The 15654-nt window shown below is 47.9% G+C and overlaps 1 protein-coding gene across 1 annotated transcript in view; it reads left to right on the top strand.

The window, feature by feature from the left end:
* Positions 1–12390, top strand: part of LOC311188243 (patr class I histocompatibility antigen, A-126 alpha chain-like) — a gene marked incomplete at both ends in the record, with an annotated part of 84205 nt that extends 71815 nt beyond the window's left edge. Inside the window, 1 exon segment of the mRNA XM_084259389.1 lies at positions 12347–12390. Within this exon segment, the coding sequence (XP_084115515.1) occupies positions 12347–12390 (44 nt within the window).
* Positions 12391–15654: the final 3264 nt, after the last annotated feature.

Below are 15654 nucleotides of genomic sequence, written 5' to 3'. Positions count from 1 at the left end.
TGTAAGGAAATTTTGTGGAACCTCAATAGAGCTCCTGAGACACTCCACAAAGTTTCTCCCTTTCCTCCTGGGAAGGCATTAGATGAATTTGTTCTATTAGGCTTACCTAGTAGAGTAAAACTAGAAGGGAAGCATTGTCACTTGCAAAACGGGTAACACCTTGACCTGATATGAATGTAAATTGTCAATGGCGATTGTCACCTTGTAATATTGTATACTTCACTTGTTTAATATCTACAGAAATTGTTTCTGGAAATATAGGGAGAAAAGGTCTCAACAGATTCCTATTGATGGAGCTGTTGAGAGTAAAACTTTCCTACTAAGGACTGAATAGACCTGGAAATACACCTGATATTTACTAAGTTTTCTTTAACATAATACTGGTAATTTTTTTTGCATTTTGTTCTGAATCCACAAAGTTTTCTTGTTTTGGTGACCAGGATCTGCAGCAAGCTTGCAATTTTTTTTTCCAGCAAAGCTAACTTGTGTTTGCATTTTCTCTTCCCTTGATATCAACACATAAAAATAGTGTTGATAAACAGCATAAAAATAGTGGTAGTAATCTTTTACCACTTATCTCAGTCTGTTTTTGCATAACTTCCATAGGGATTTTGTCTGCTTAAACTAAAAAATTGGACATAAGTTTCATTGTGTGGCTTTGAGTGGAGTTCTTCCAGAAAGTTGTAACAGAGCTGAACCAAGAAGAGGAGAACCTGTTTGTTTTGTTTGTAGGGTTCCAGAGACCTCCAAAGAAAGTGAGGAAGCTTGCCTCCATTGGCAGGACTGGACAACCCGACCAACGAAAAGTCCCTGGTACCCTCGAGAAGAGGAAAGCAGAGGTGGAGTCTGATGAGACCAACTTTGTTCCTGAAGCCTACATGGACTGGATGCCAACAGATCGCTCTGATCCTATATGGAGTATTCCAACAAAGCCAGCTAAAATTGCTGTTTAGTTATTCTTCCCTGTGATTTTATGCAAAAATAGGTAATATGGTTTAAAAGTACATTTAGTTTGCAAACTTTTGCTATGCTGTTCAAAAATTTGGGATCAAGGTTGAGAGAATTTGTTTTTACATAAGTTGAACCATTTTAAGATTTTTTTTTCCTGTGATTTTGACGTATTTGCTGTCTTGTTTTGGCTAATGCCTCCAGATGTTTTTTGGTGGTTTTTTTTTTTTTTTTTTTTGGCTTGGACTGATGAACTGTTTTTCCAGGAATGGAGGACCTTTGTTTTCCACAATGGACAATACCTGGAGGGATTGGTTTTCTTTCACACTGGAACCCTGGAAAATTTTCATCTGAGACTATATCCCAGCATCCACATATTTGATATTCATCACCATGGAAATGGTGGCAAAAAGTGAAAGGGGGGAATTGTTAGGGGGAAAGGATGTCCTGAGCTAATCCCATACAGGCTTTGTGGACCCCACCCCACTCCAGACCAAAGCCACCAAGACATTGGGAAAGACAAATCCCGTCACCACCAAAGGGAAGGTGGCTGGGACCTGAGGGTGGAATTAAGCAGCCAGGTTTGGTATAAAAAACCAAACACGTGGGCTTGGGGGCTCTCGCTCTCTCACTCACCTCCTGGCTTCATGGCTGCTGGCTTGCGGCCAGCTCTCAGAGTGCCATTCGGGATTCCAGATCAGCAGATCCGGTAGGACGCATTTAAAAACTATGGCACATATTAAAAAAACTAGCAACAACAAATGTTGGCGAGGATGTGGAGAAAAAGGAACTCTCCTGCACTGTTGGTGGGAATATAAACTGGTCCAACCACTATGGAGAGCTGTGTAGAGATTTCTGGACCTACTAAACATGGAGCTTCCATATGATCCAGCAATTCCACTCCTAGGTATTTACCCAAATGAAACAGAAACATCAATTCCAAAGAGCACCTGCACCCCTATGTTTATAGCAGCACTGTTTACAATAGCTAAGCTTTGGAAACAACCCAAATGCCCAAAAATAGATGACTGGATCAAGAAGATGTGGTACATATACACCATGGAATATTACTCAGCATTCACAAAAGATAAACACATGCAATTTGCAGCAACATGGATGGCGCTGGAAGGGATCATGCTCAGCAAAATAAGCCAGAAAGAAAAAGAAAAATACCTGATGGTTTCACTCATAACAGGAATCTAGAAAACCCAAATAAGGGACCAGGAAAATGAATATCTATAAGAAAGAAAAAATCAAAATCAACAAACAACTATGAACCAGAGACACACTATGGGGAGGAGGGGCAGGGAAAGGAGGGATTGGGGTCAAAATAAGGGGGTTGCAATTGTATGGGGAATATAAAAATAAAATTTAAAAAAATAAAACAAAAAAATAAAATCTCCATTTAAAATTAAAAAAAAAAAAGAATTAGCTTCTGTGATGGGCGTTGCTGATTACTTATGACCTTAAGGTGATAAGCCGGGTTTTGATTAATGTCTGTACATCTAGTTACTAAAATGCATATTAAATTTTGGGACATGCTATATTATCAGCATAAGCCTAAGAGCCTTTTCAACAAAGCCACATGAAAAAAATTTGAAAGTGAAAATTTCCACATGAAAATAATAAATCCACGTATGAGTCACACAGTATCTCTATGGAGGAGGAGACTGAAAACGAAGAACATTTTAGATGTGAACTGTCCAGTATGGTAGCTATTAGTCACACATGATTATTTAAAATTAAATGCAAGAAAACTAAAGCTGTAACTGCTCAGGGAACTAGCGCAGAATGTTCTGTTGGAGACACTGCTGCTCTTCATGCACTGGGGCATCAAGTTAACACTTTAGACCCATGTAAAATGAAAGCACCAATGTTATTTCTCTCAAAGACCATGTCAGATTTCTGTCTGGGTCATGAATTCACATCAAGCTGATATAAAATAAAAACAAATGAGGTCATGAGTGGGTCAGATACCTCCTGGCCCAAGTGGTTCCTTGCTCCTGAAGGGAATCCCTGTCCCTCCACCTCTCTCCCCAGACTGAGGACTCTCTGTGGGGTCAATTTCCAGGAGGTGAGTACTTTTCTAGAGGAGCCCAGTGACAAAGCTCTAAACAAACTCTTGGGAGGCAGAGCCCAGGTCAGAGGGAGATTCCCAGAAATGCAGAGGAGACCAAGTTGGGCCCGTTGGGAGATTCTCCCAGTTTTTTTCAGAACATCAGTCCTCAGAGTATGATCTATGGGACACTAGACTTCAATGAGATCCCTTTTCTTGGATTCATGAGATCAAAACTTTTTCACAGATTACTTAGACATCAATTGCACTGCGGTAAAACTTAGTAACAATGGAGGTTGTGGTACCAACTGAACTAGTAGTTATTCTTCACCACTTAACTACAAAAAGGCAAAGCCCACTCCATTTTCATCTTAAAATGCCCTGGTTGGACCTTTGAAAATTATCTTTACTAAATCATCATCCTCATGACACATTTAGAAGATATCTCCTGGGATGACCTTCGATGCAACATGAAAGCACTTCTCTTATATCCAAAGCACTGCGTCCCAAGTAAAGTAGGGTTGTTTGCTGAGCCAGGTTCTCTTTTTTATAATTATCATTTTTACTGGACAGGTGAATGACACAGGAAGTATATTACACGGACTTGGCTCACTGGCATATACTTTCTTGAAAATAAAAGTGAGCTTCTCTCTCTTCGAGAAAACCAACTGATAGTTGACAGGACAACTCTTGTCTTGATGAAATGTGAGGTCTCAGGAGGAAGCCAGAATCACAGTGTGTCGGCCTCTGAAAGCTCATCGGCTTCCCAGTGCTGCCAGCCTTTCTGCTGGGTCAGTGATAACACTGACAATGGGTTTTTGGACAATAAATATCCTGTGTCTACACTGGAAAAGCTGCATAACTTCGTGAACCAAGGCATTATTGTAAAAGATCACGCATTAGTGCAAGACCTGCCCAATAAGCAAGACGGGCCAATGGAGTTTAGTGCACAGAACAGGAAATCCAGTGGGTCTGCTCCAGGCGCCACCTCACAAATTAAAGTGGAAAAACTATATTTGTGCGGTCTTAGTATAAGTGTTGAATATCCATAATTTACTGGAGAGATAATTAAAAGTACCACTGACATTTGTGTGAGGCTGTATATATTTTTTCAGACTTCAACCAAAGCAACAAACTAAACGTAGAAGCAAATATGAAAATCCAGCGGCCTACTGAGTGAGAAAAGAAACTTGTAAAAATATAAAAAATGAGAAATATAAAAATGATATTTCTTTAAGTTTCCTGAGCCTGCCCTGAATCCGAAGTCACAGTTCTGGAAACTTACCTGTGACCCAGGACTAGGGGATTTCTCTAGATCTCATGACAATTTTTCCCCAGCCTCACCTGTGATCGTCTCTTCCCATAGGTGAAGGTCAGACTGCAAATAAATGTGTGTGGGGAAAGTGAGCTGAGCCCCTGAGAGTGTGGAGGGAAAATGTGAGAAGCTCACCCACTCATGTCCCCTCTCCAGCCTCATCATGGGCTCTGACCCCAACCTAGTGTTTGCCCCCGCTCACCCCCCAGCCAGCAATGATACCAATGTAACCAGTGGCTAAAGTCAAAGTCTGTTACAGGTGGCGCCCCCCCAGAGGCGGGTGCTGGTGAGGATGGAGAGCCCCAGGGAACAAGTGAACAAAGTATGGGTGGGGGTGGAGACGCTGACAGAAATATAAGAAATGTAACACTAACATTTAGTGTCAGGATTGAGCATTTGAGCCTTCAGTGTTTGGGATTTTAGAGATTTTGGATTTTCAGTGATTTCGGGGTCAGTGATTTCTGCACCCACTGTGCTAATCTTCCAGAAGGCTGTTGTGGGCCTCTGAAGGACATGGAGAGGCTTCCAGCAGCCAACCTCAGAGAGGAAAAGTTCAGAGGCTTTGCAGGAAGCTGAGCGACTAAAACTGCCTCTGGTTTTGCTGCTGTGACAGCCTGGCAGGGACGGCGAATTCCTAGGGCTGGACGCTTCGCTGAGCTTCAAGAATTTGGGTTATTTTGTCTGGTTGTTCAACCGCTGCAGCTGCTCTTTTGAGTGTTGCTTGTCTGGTGCTGTGCTGGGGCATCTCAGTAGCTCTAGTGAGCATCTCCTATTGTGTCTTCTGCTGTCTTTATGAGTTGGAATCTGGCCTATAGTCTGGCTGCCACGAGTTCCGTGTCTGCAGTGGCAGGAAGATGCCATCTTGGGGGTGTTTGTGTTTAGGATTTTACAACACTGAACACTGCTTCAGGTGAGATAAAGGGCCACTTTTGGCCTCAGGAACTCTGTTTCCCCTGGTTTATTGAAGCAGCAAGTTTCCCAAGTCTGCTGCTTAGATTCTGCTACTTTCCCAAGCCTGCTGCTTGGGGGAGTCTGCTGCTTTGATTCTGCTGCTTGCTGGAGTGGAGAAGTTGCTGGGTGCACTGCACTGCTTGTCTTTGGTGGTAGCCATGGCTACCTTGACCCCCCTTCCAGAGCAATAAAGAATGCTTATGCTATGGTGGATGTGGTAGCAATATTTCTCATACAAACTGTATAAAACCTTGCCATTTTTACTCTTGGGTGCTCAGCCTTTTGGGAGCAATCCTACTGAGCCCGCCGGTGTACAATTAAATCTCTCTCTCCGCCTCTCTGAGTGCCGTCTGATTTCTCTGGGAAATTGCCCTAGCATTTTTGATTCCATGACCAGAAAGCCAGCAGCACTGGCCACTTTGGCCACCACTCTGGTGTTGGGGCCCTGCCCAGAGATTCTCCCTTGAGTGAACGAGGTGGTGCCACTCGCTTTTCATTGGGTCCTCCTTCCTGAGGTGAGCAGAGCTGGGACACCCCCTTCACACCTTACCCCAACTCACAGAGAGAAGTGGACAGGTAGACCTAATCAGGACTTCTGGATAAGGTAAGGCGCTGAGGCCCTGGTTCTATCTGGTCCCAATGGACAGAAAGAGAGCCTGATCGCCTCTCATGCTCCTTGGTGGGGGAGGCCTTGGTTCTAGTTCAGCCAGTCCCAACAGATGGAAGGAGAGATTGATCACCTCTCACAGCCCTCATGGGCCCAGTTCCAGTTTCAGGCCCATCCCAACGGACAGAAGAAGAGCTTGATCACCTCTCGTGCCCCCTTGCAGGGACAGGTAGAGTTTCCTGATGGGTGGAATGCATAGCTTCTGTTTGTGTGTGTGAGTGAATGTAACAGTCCCACGACTTCAGTACGGGATGTGAGTGGTCTTGGCCTGCAGTTCTGTGATGACGTCATAAGGCCTATATGATTTTTATACCTTTCAAGGTATCAGCCCAGGGATTATGTGGACTTGTCAGAAGCCAAGATGTGTGTTAAAACCCCAAGAGAGGTGCGGCCAGAGAAGAACATGAGCCTTCCCCCCTCCCCTTTTGTAGTGGCATTGAACACAATGGGAGGGACTCAAAAAAAGAAAAAAGAACATAATTTGGGGGCCATCAGATTGTTCACGAGGGTGCCTGCCGTACTGCCCAGTTCCTCTATTGAAACAAATTGCTCTACCCAAACTCAGGGTTCAAGTCAGTTCAGCCCCGATGGATCAACCCTGCCTCTCACTTTCATTCCTAGACTTGGACACCCTCATTTTATTGGTCACCCTTCCTAGAGAGTGAAAACAAAAACTTTCATCCGGAACTGAACTAAACTCAACCTGGATTGGCTTAAGCTGCAGTGCCCTGGTGTCTGGGCTGAAAGATCTCTGCCCAGTCTGGCCCTTAGCCATGCTCCATTTCACATCAACCTTGAGCTCAGTAAGATCCCTGTTTTGCTACAACATTGCCCGATCTTTTGGGAGGCTAAGCCCGGCATCCAGAAACATTTTAATAGAGTGCTGGTCTCCCTGAAATATTCACTCCTGCCAGTCAAAAAGCAGGGAGAGGCCAGATACCATCCTGTACTATCAACCTGCCACCCCCATGTCTTTGGTCTCCGCATCACATTCATGAGTCAACCTCTTTTTGCCTCCAATAGGAGAGTCCCTGGACACAACAAAAGACTCAATTAAGCTTGACAAGGCTGCCTTGGGTTTAAAAAAAAAATCCTCTCATTTTGAATAGCCCTCACTGCAGAACTCTGGGCACTCATCCGCATCTTTCAGTTGGCAAAAGAGCTATCAATTATAGATTCTTACTATGTGTTTGCCACCATCCACATGCATGCCATATTTTAGATGCAGGGGGAAAGAGCTAAAATTCCCCAGTTGCTAGAAGTGGCCTGGTGTTTGACCAAAGTAGCAGTCATTCACTGCCAGGGACATCATAAAGGAAATCCTTCCACTGCTAGAGAAAGTCTGGAGTCTGGTTAAAGTGGTGGGTATTCATCAGCCAGCTGGCCAACCTGAAAACCAGGCTGGCAGCAGACCAGCAGGACTGGAACCTCCAAAGTCAGTGGCCCCTGGGCTGGGGTGGTGTCCATATCTACAGCTCTACCACAATCCTGGCGTCTGGGGAGCAATTTGGGTGGGTGTCAGTACACAGAAAACTGTGTCACTAGTCCAAGTTATGGAGCCTGCACAGGGCAAGACAAATTCAGTGCCAGCCTGTACCAGAGCGCCCCCCACCACGGCACTGGGACCGCTGCAGGGGCCCCCACTGCTCACCCAACGCCAGGCAGAGCTCCTCCTCCTGGCAGCCCTTCAGCTCAGCCAGCTTCTGCCAACAACCGCCCAGACCCTTGCACACCACCTGGGATGCTGGGGTCCCTGAGAGCTGCCCCCGACACACAATGTGATGCCCACGACCAAAAAGCAGCAGAGGTCGCAGCAGCACGAGGTTCTCAGCCTGCAGGTGCCAGTTAAATTGCTTGAGTTGGTGCATCTCACCTAAGCAGACTTGCAACTGCTGATACCTCCTAGATGAGGTGGCCTCGCTACACCAGAGAGGCCAGGCGTGCCGCCTCCTCCTGCTGCAGCCACCACCCAGCTCCTCCTCGCCCAGCGCTGCCATCCCCTCCTCCGTCAGCTCCTCCACAGTACCCGCCTTGCACCCCCATGGTGGCTCAGCTGAGACATCACCTGCTGCCACCGCATCCTGGAACCTGCAGTGCTCAGGCTCTGGCTCTGCGGGCAGCAGCTACAGGCAAACTAGTAGGAGATGAAAGACGGCTTCCATCAAAAATAAAGGAGGAAACACCAGAGGAGTGATGACTCCTACCAGTTTGCTTCTTCAGGTGCCAGATTTGTGTGCAACACAACACTGCTCAGAGGCTTTGGCCCCCGCTGGGGATACAGCACACAAACTCCTTCCCTTTTAAAGATCTATAGGTGACTTCATAAAAATCAAGCCTTGCAGAAGCTACAAATATTTACTTGTCCTGATCTGCATCTAATCCTGGTGTTACTCCAACCACTCCAGAGTTAAGCCAGCCTGCCCAAAGACACCAAAGAAGTCGATGGCCTGCCTGGACCCTACAAACCAACTCAGGCTGACTCTGTGGAGGGACCCTGATCAGACACCTTGAACCTGCCACAGCCCTGCTCCAACCACAACCTGGAAGCTGGTTGGTCAACGCACGGCGGAAGCTTGAGGAACATAAGGTAGATATTCATAAACTGTTGAACTGAGCCCCAGTGTTGGTTGTTTTTCCTGTTTCCTCTTTGGTTATGCTATGATGGATGGAATAGTAGGTTTCCTTATAAAAACTGTATAAACCCCTGCCATTTTTACTCCTGGGTGCTCAGCCTTTTGGGGAGCGATCCCACTAAGCCCACTGGTATGACAATTAAATCTCTCCACTTCTCTGGGAAATTGCCATAACAACACAGCTCCAACATATTTGTATGAGGCTGTATATTTTTAATAGACTTCAACCAAACAGTAGATTCATAGGAAGAACTTAACAGAATCCAAAGTTTTATGAGACAGACAAGAAATACATTTGCAAAAATATAAAATGTGAAAAATGCACTCTTTTTACTGTCCTGATTATTTTCATAGCTATTTTTGATAAAAGCACTCTGTGTTAACATGAAATAGGCTATTGATATTTATCTTAATTTAATAATATTTTTGAAATGGTTTTATTCCTAACATGGTAAATATTGAGAGCTGTCACCCATATAAATAAAATCATACTTGGAGTCCTGGCTAATCTGTGAGACTACAGAGATCCTGAAATGAAAGTGTTTGAGAATCGCTGACCCAGGCCCTGGCCTGGCCTCAGGGACACGGTGTGACAAAGGTCTCCGTACAGGAGAGGAGGGGCGGGGAAAGCCCCAGGTACCCAGGTATGACTCTCCAGGTCTCAGCCCCAGGGGTTGTCTGGGGAGAAGTTAGTTACTCTTGGGGACTCCCCATTTCCCCACAGTTATTCTTTTGACCACCTGTGTGGGGTTCTGCTACCTGGACTCCGGTGATTCATGCCCAGTGCTCACTCCCCTTTGCCTGGGGGGTTTCTTGAGCAGCCAATCAACCTCTCCGGAACTCTGAAGTCTCACTGAACCACCAGGACCGAGTCTCCCCAGATCCCGAGGCTGCGGATCACGGAGCCACGAATCCTGCTGCTGCTGCCCTGGGGACCGTGGCCTGGACAGAAACCTGGGCGGGTGAGTGTGGGGTCTGGAGGGGAAAGGCCGCTGCGCTGGGGAGAACCAGGGGACACCCAGAGAGGCGTGTATCCACATCCTAAATTCTCCGTTGACCCCTCCCGGTTCTGGCCCCTTTTAGTCGCTCCCAGCCTCCAGCCTCCTTTTGCCTCCGCCAGCCTCACCCTTCTCCTCCCACCGCCCCATCTCCCTGGGACCCGGGACCACGTGGGAAGGATGGTCATTCTGGGTCTCCCTCCCGCCCCCAGGCTCCCACTCCCTGAGGTATTTCTTCACCGACACGTCCCGGCCCCGCCCCGGGGAGCCCCGCTTCATCGCCGTGGGGTACGTGGACGACACGCAGTTCGCGCGGTTCGACAGCGACGCGGCTCTGAGGATGGAGCCTCGGGCGCCCTGGGCGGGGCGGGAGGGGCAGGAGCAGCGGGCTGAGCACAAGGAGACCCAGCAGAGCAGCACACCTGGTGCCGAGCGCAACTGGACACCCGCGCGGCTACTGCAACCAGAGCCGGGACGGTGAGCTGACGGGCCGGGCCAGGTCACCACCCACCCCACGGACGGGCAGGGTCGCCCCCAGTCTCCGGGTCCGAGCGTCCCCCTGAGACTGGTGGACCTGCCAGGACCCTGGATCGGGAAGAGCCTGCGGGGCTTTCCCCTGGTTTCATTTTCAGTGTAGGTTTATTCAGGACAGGAGGCGGGGCGCGGGCGGGGTGACCGCGGGCTGACGCGGGGCGGGCTCAGGTGTCCCGCCCTCCTCCGGAGGATGTGCGGCCGCCAAGAGGGGCCTGATCTGCGACTCCTTGACTGGTCCACTCAGCTCGCCTACGATGGGCTCCTTACCTCGCCCTGAACGAGGCGGACAGGGCGGCTCAGACCCCCCAGCAGGAGCGGGAGGCTGCGGGCCAGGCGAGCAGGACCGAATTGCCTGGAGGACTCCTGCCAGGAGCAGCTCGTCAGATTCCTGGAGCACGGGAAGGGGGTGCCCCACCGTGCAGGGAAGAAGGGCCCTCGACTTCTTCAGGTCTCCCCAGGCCGGCGCTACACAGGGAAAATGGTCTAATGGTCAGAACACCCCCTTTCTGGTCAGGAGAGGGAGGAGGCCCCCTGGGCTTCAAGTTCTGTTAAAGAGACTCGCCCAGAGGGCCCTGCTCTTCCAGAAGGACAGTTAAGAAGTCCGGTTTCGGAATCTGCCATATGTCAGAAATAACTACTCTATTTTTCCAAAAATAAACAAAGAGGCTGTAATTTTCAAAGAGAGGAAAGTTGATCTATATATAATACATAATAAAGAATTTAGATAAAGAAAAAAAAAGAAATCCAGTTTCTCCTGAGATAGGGGGAGGGAGGACCATCCCTGAAATCACCCTTCACTGGATGGTTTTGACAGAGCAACCATCAGGGTCCCTCTCAAGGTCTTGCTTTTGGTCTGAGAGCAATTTTGGATCTGACTCCTGATTTTCCACTCATTCACCTTCCCCCCCCCCCCCCCACATCAGGAGCTAAAGTCTGTGTCTCCTTCTCAGAGACCTGCATTCTCCCAGCAAGAGTTCTCACCGTGATTCTAAAACCTTCAAAAGAATCTGCAATTATCCCACATACCCTGGACAAGGCTGGTTTCAGGGTTTTGCACTTCCTTTTCCAAAACAGTTGTCCATTCTGAGGATGGTCACATCGTCCATGGAGAAAACTCAAAGTGTGAATTTTCTGATTCTTCCCTTCACATTCCCTGAACACATGTGTCCACTACCCCACCTCCGACCAGGAGGTCACCCTGAGGTGCTGGGCCCTGGGCTTCTGCCCTGCGGACATCACCCTGACCTGGCAGCGAGATGGCGAGTTCCTGACCCAGGACACGGAGCTTATGGAGACCAGGCATGAGGGGGATGGAAACTTCCAGAAGTGGGCGGCTGTGGTGGTGCCTTCTGGAGAGGAACAGAGAGACACGTGCCATGTGCAGCATGAGGGGCTGCTGGAACCCCGAGTCCTGAGGTAGGGTGAGGTGGGGGGTATGAGCATAAAAGCTCTTCTCAGGGGAACCAGGAGCCCTTCTGGAGACTTTCAGAGAGTCATGATGAGGTCTGGGACTCAGGGTCTCACCTTCCCCTCCCCTCCAGTGCCCCCTCCTCAGTCCTCCATCCCCACCGTGGGCATCATTGCTGGCCTGGTTCTCCTTGGAGCTGTGCTCACTGGAGCTGCGGTGGCTGCAGCTGTGATGTGGAGGAAGAAGCACTCAGGTAGGGAATGGAATTTGGGGATCTTGTCCACTGGGGGTTTTTCAAGCCCCAAGGAGAACTTGCCCTACCTGGTTAATGGGAAGTACCATCCACACACATGTGGTCTGGAGCTGATTGCTAACCCTCTTTTTTAAAGCACTTATGAATATGAATCCCAAATTGTTTACCTTGATAACTAGTGGTGGGTACCCGATTCTTAGAGATGTCAGAGGGGAAGGTCCCTGCTGAGGACAAACTCAAGTGGATTGTTGCTCCCAACCCCCTTCATGTCCTTTCTTCCTATTTCTTGGCCCTGCCCTGGGTCTTCACTCACAGTTCTGGAAACTTCCCTTTCATCCAGGACTAGGAGATTCCTTTAGTTCTTCATGAGCAGACTTCTCCCTGGTCTCACATTGTGTTTCTTCCCACAGGTAGAAAAGGAGGAAGCTACACTCAGGTTGCAGGTAAGTGTGGATCAGGGATTTGGCCCCTGAACCCTTAGGGACTGTGTAGGTGGAGCCCATAGGGGAGTCACCCTCATCAGCACCTCCTGTGGTCTCATCTCTGTGTGGCTCTGACCAGGTTCTGTTTTGTTCTCCCCCAGGCAGTGACAGTCCCCAGGGCCCTGATGTGTCTCTCAACCCCTGAAGGTGAGACCCTGGAGGCCTGTGGTGGGAGGGGCTGGGGCAGAGAGGATGGGACCAGGTTATGGGGAAGCTGTGAGGAGGACATTCTGAGACACGGTGGACTATGGAGAATGTGGACACTTACATGATTCTTTGAATTTTTTAATGATTATTCTCAGCTATCTTGTGGGGACTGAGTGATGCAGGATTTCTTCTTGTTTCCACTTTGTGACTTCAAGATCCACTGTTTTTTCTGCTGCAAAGGGCATGTGAGTATTTCTATTTTCTTATTAGATAATATAGGGAGTCTGGCCCAGCCCTGCCCACCAGGACCGTCCCCACACTGACCTGATGACTTCACTGTTGGAGCAGAAGTGGCCTAGGCTGTCATATGTATGTTCTTTATAAAAGAGTGCTCCAGTAGGGAATACACTCTTGCAACAATAATGTAGGTCTGAAATTATTTTTTCTCATCTTGTCATATGAGTTTGATGGGTTAATAAAAAAGATTCTTGGTGTTTGAGAGTATTCATCCAGAATCATGTGTTTGCTGTGCTGAGTCTGTGCAGGTGGGGGCAGGAGAGGCTGTGAGGAGCTGAGGGGGACGGGGCCTGTGTCCAGTCAGTGCTCAGTGCATCATGGGCATTGATGTGGTCACTCCTCATGGGTCATCTCCCTGCTCATTTGTCCTTGTCCTTCAGGAGCACCTGTCCCAGCAGGGCCTGTGATCACAGGGACTGAGACATCACAACATCAGCCTGTCCTGTCCCCAGCATGTGGGTGGAGGCTGCATGTGGCCAGGTCAGCCTAGGCTCAGGCCATGATTTGGCTCTTAGTCCTCATACTCTGAGTGTCTATATTTTATTTCTTTGGTTTTTATTGTCTTGTGCCTGTTCTTTTCCATGTTTAGAGATCAGGCCTCATGTCCTCTGGGTTTCCCTGTCACTGACAGCAACACGAGAAATCTCATTGTCTCCCAGACCTGGGGCAGCCCCTGCACACAGGAGTCTGTGGTGTTAGACATGCATTTCCAGACTTGTCCAGCTTTTAGCTTCATTTTAGGACTGTTTTCTAGAGTATTCTTTCTACTTTTCCCACATGTTTTTTTAAAGAACCGTGCCGGGGACCAGCCTCTGGCAAAATGTCGTGTCAGGGGTTCCTGAAAGGATGAGACGGCGTCGGCGAAAACGAAAGGACTGAGGGGAAGGGGATGAGGTAGAATGAGGAGACACTGACACTTGGTGAGGTGCTAGTATCTTCTGCTGAGAGTGTGGTTCTTTATTTATACATTTTTAGCAAGCAGTGAGATGACATTATCATGTGCATAGAAACAAAGCAGAAACAATCAGTGCATCTCTTTTTCCATAGGCTTTTGGCCACTACGTGCTCTCAGTAAGAAGGCAACCTTCAAGGTTAATAAAAAACTAAGCCTTTCACTAGAACTCATTGTTTCAGCTAAACAATAACCTAAGACAGTGGATAGCCGCCAGTACACCCCTATCAGCTAAAGCCTAAGCATCAAAAGACTCTTCTATTCATATGGCCTTCAGCCGGAGACCAGCTGCTACTCAGCTATCAGAACTTTTTCTGCCTAGAAACTCCTTAACACGGTTAACTTCATTTAAAAACTTTCCCAAGAAACTTCAAGAGAAGGCAAAAGAAAGACCCACTACAACTGCTGTGCTGGATTGCTTGTCAGGCATGCACAACAAACCGCCTCCCATTGTCAAGTGGGCCAAACTGCCCAACAACTAATTTCTAAACAAACAATTTTCCGTGCTATTTACTGACAGTATGCTGATACATATAATTTATTGCCTAATATACTTTCTGATAAATTTTTCTCTCTCTATGACCAAGAACAAAAAGCAAAGGATGTCAGATCTTCAGCCCCACGGTGTGAGGCCCTTTAGCTTCGGCCCCATGGTGTGAGGCCCCCTCTCTTAGCTGCTTGCCAGTATCCTATCTGGCTGGGGCAGCAAGACCCCCTGCAGCAGAACCGAATTCTGGTATTAGAGGAGGGGAGGATTAAATAATTTCTTCTCTTAGATAAGTTCCTGTTGGAAATTGTTTTCTGTGCAGCTTCTGCTACTAGCCCTGCCCTAAGTGTAGTAATTCCAGTGCCACTCTAATCCACCCAGGGGTTGGTAAAGTAGCTACTGTTACATTCACAATTCCCTGAAAAATAAGACTTATAAACCCAGGATCCTCTTTTCTGAAAGGAGAAATACACTTGTGTACTGAGGTGTACAAGAGGGTTGTTGGGGGAAGAGAGAGCAGCATTTGGGAGAGCAGAGGGTGTACTGATGTCACTGTGAGTAGAGGTGTGTGTAGCATGTAGCCTCAGGCCACATTAGTAAAGATATTGTCTCTAGAACAGGGAGGTGCTCTACAGTGATCATTCATAAACTGATAATTGTTGCACCACACATGTGACAGGCTGTTTTTGCAACTAGGAAGCCTCAATGAACCAAAAACAGGCCCAATACTTGCTGGCCTGTGGAGAGTGTTTCCTAGTGGGAAGGGGAGACTGGAGACCGTGACAGTAAATAAGGTCGTGTCTGGCTAGAAGTGGGTAAGGACTGTGGGAAGGTCTTATGAGCCAGAGTCATAATGAGTGGACAGGGAGGATGGCTGTATTCCCAGCATGGTCAGTGTGGGCCTCACTAAGGTGACCTTTGGGAAAATATTTGAAAAACATAGATTTCCCACAAGGATGTCCAGGGATGTTCTGCCCAGGCTGGCAACCTCCAGCACAGATTCACCAGGGCAGGAATGTCTGTGTTTGAGATGAGCAAGGAGACCTGTGTGACAAGCTGGGAGCAATTAAAATTACATATCTGTAAACCCACACTTGTAGGCCTTGAGGATATTGGAAAGGTAAGTAAGATGTGGGTTTGACTTTTCTGAGTTACATGTGTAGTTACACCATCTTTTTGAATAGAGGCTTACCTGGTGCAACTTCTCTTTAGAAGCCTCAGTCTGGCTGCTGTACAGAATCAACAGATGAAGGTTGAGAGGTGGGAAGATAAATGGAGGAAACCAGTGCAGATCCCCACAGCTTTGTTGGGGGGTGAGCAGGAAAATGATAGGAAGTAACTGATTCTGGATATATTTAGAGGTGGGCTTGACAGCATTTCCTAATGAACTAGGCTGTGAGAAAGGGGGGTTCAAGATGACACCCCACATTTCAGGCTCCACAGTAGACATCTGGAGGGCCTACAGTGAGATGGGGGAGACTCTGGAAGTAGCTCACTTGAGCAAATGGCATCCTAGGTATTCAATT

Source organism: Talpa europaea (assembly GCF_964194135.1).
Source record: "Talpa europaea genome assembly, chromosome: 2".
Lineage (NCBI taxonomy): Eukaryota > Metazoa > Chordata > Mammalia > Eulipotyphla > Talpidae > Talpa > Talpa europaea.
Note: the sequence above shows the minus strand (reverse complement) of the source record. Positions and strands in the feature narration are given on the sequence as shown.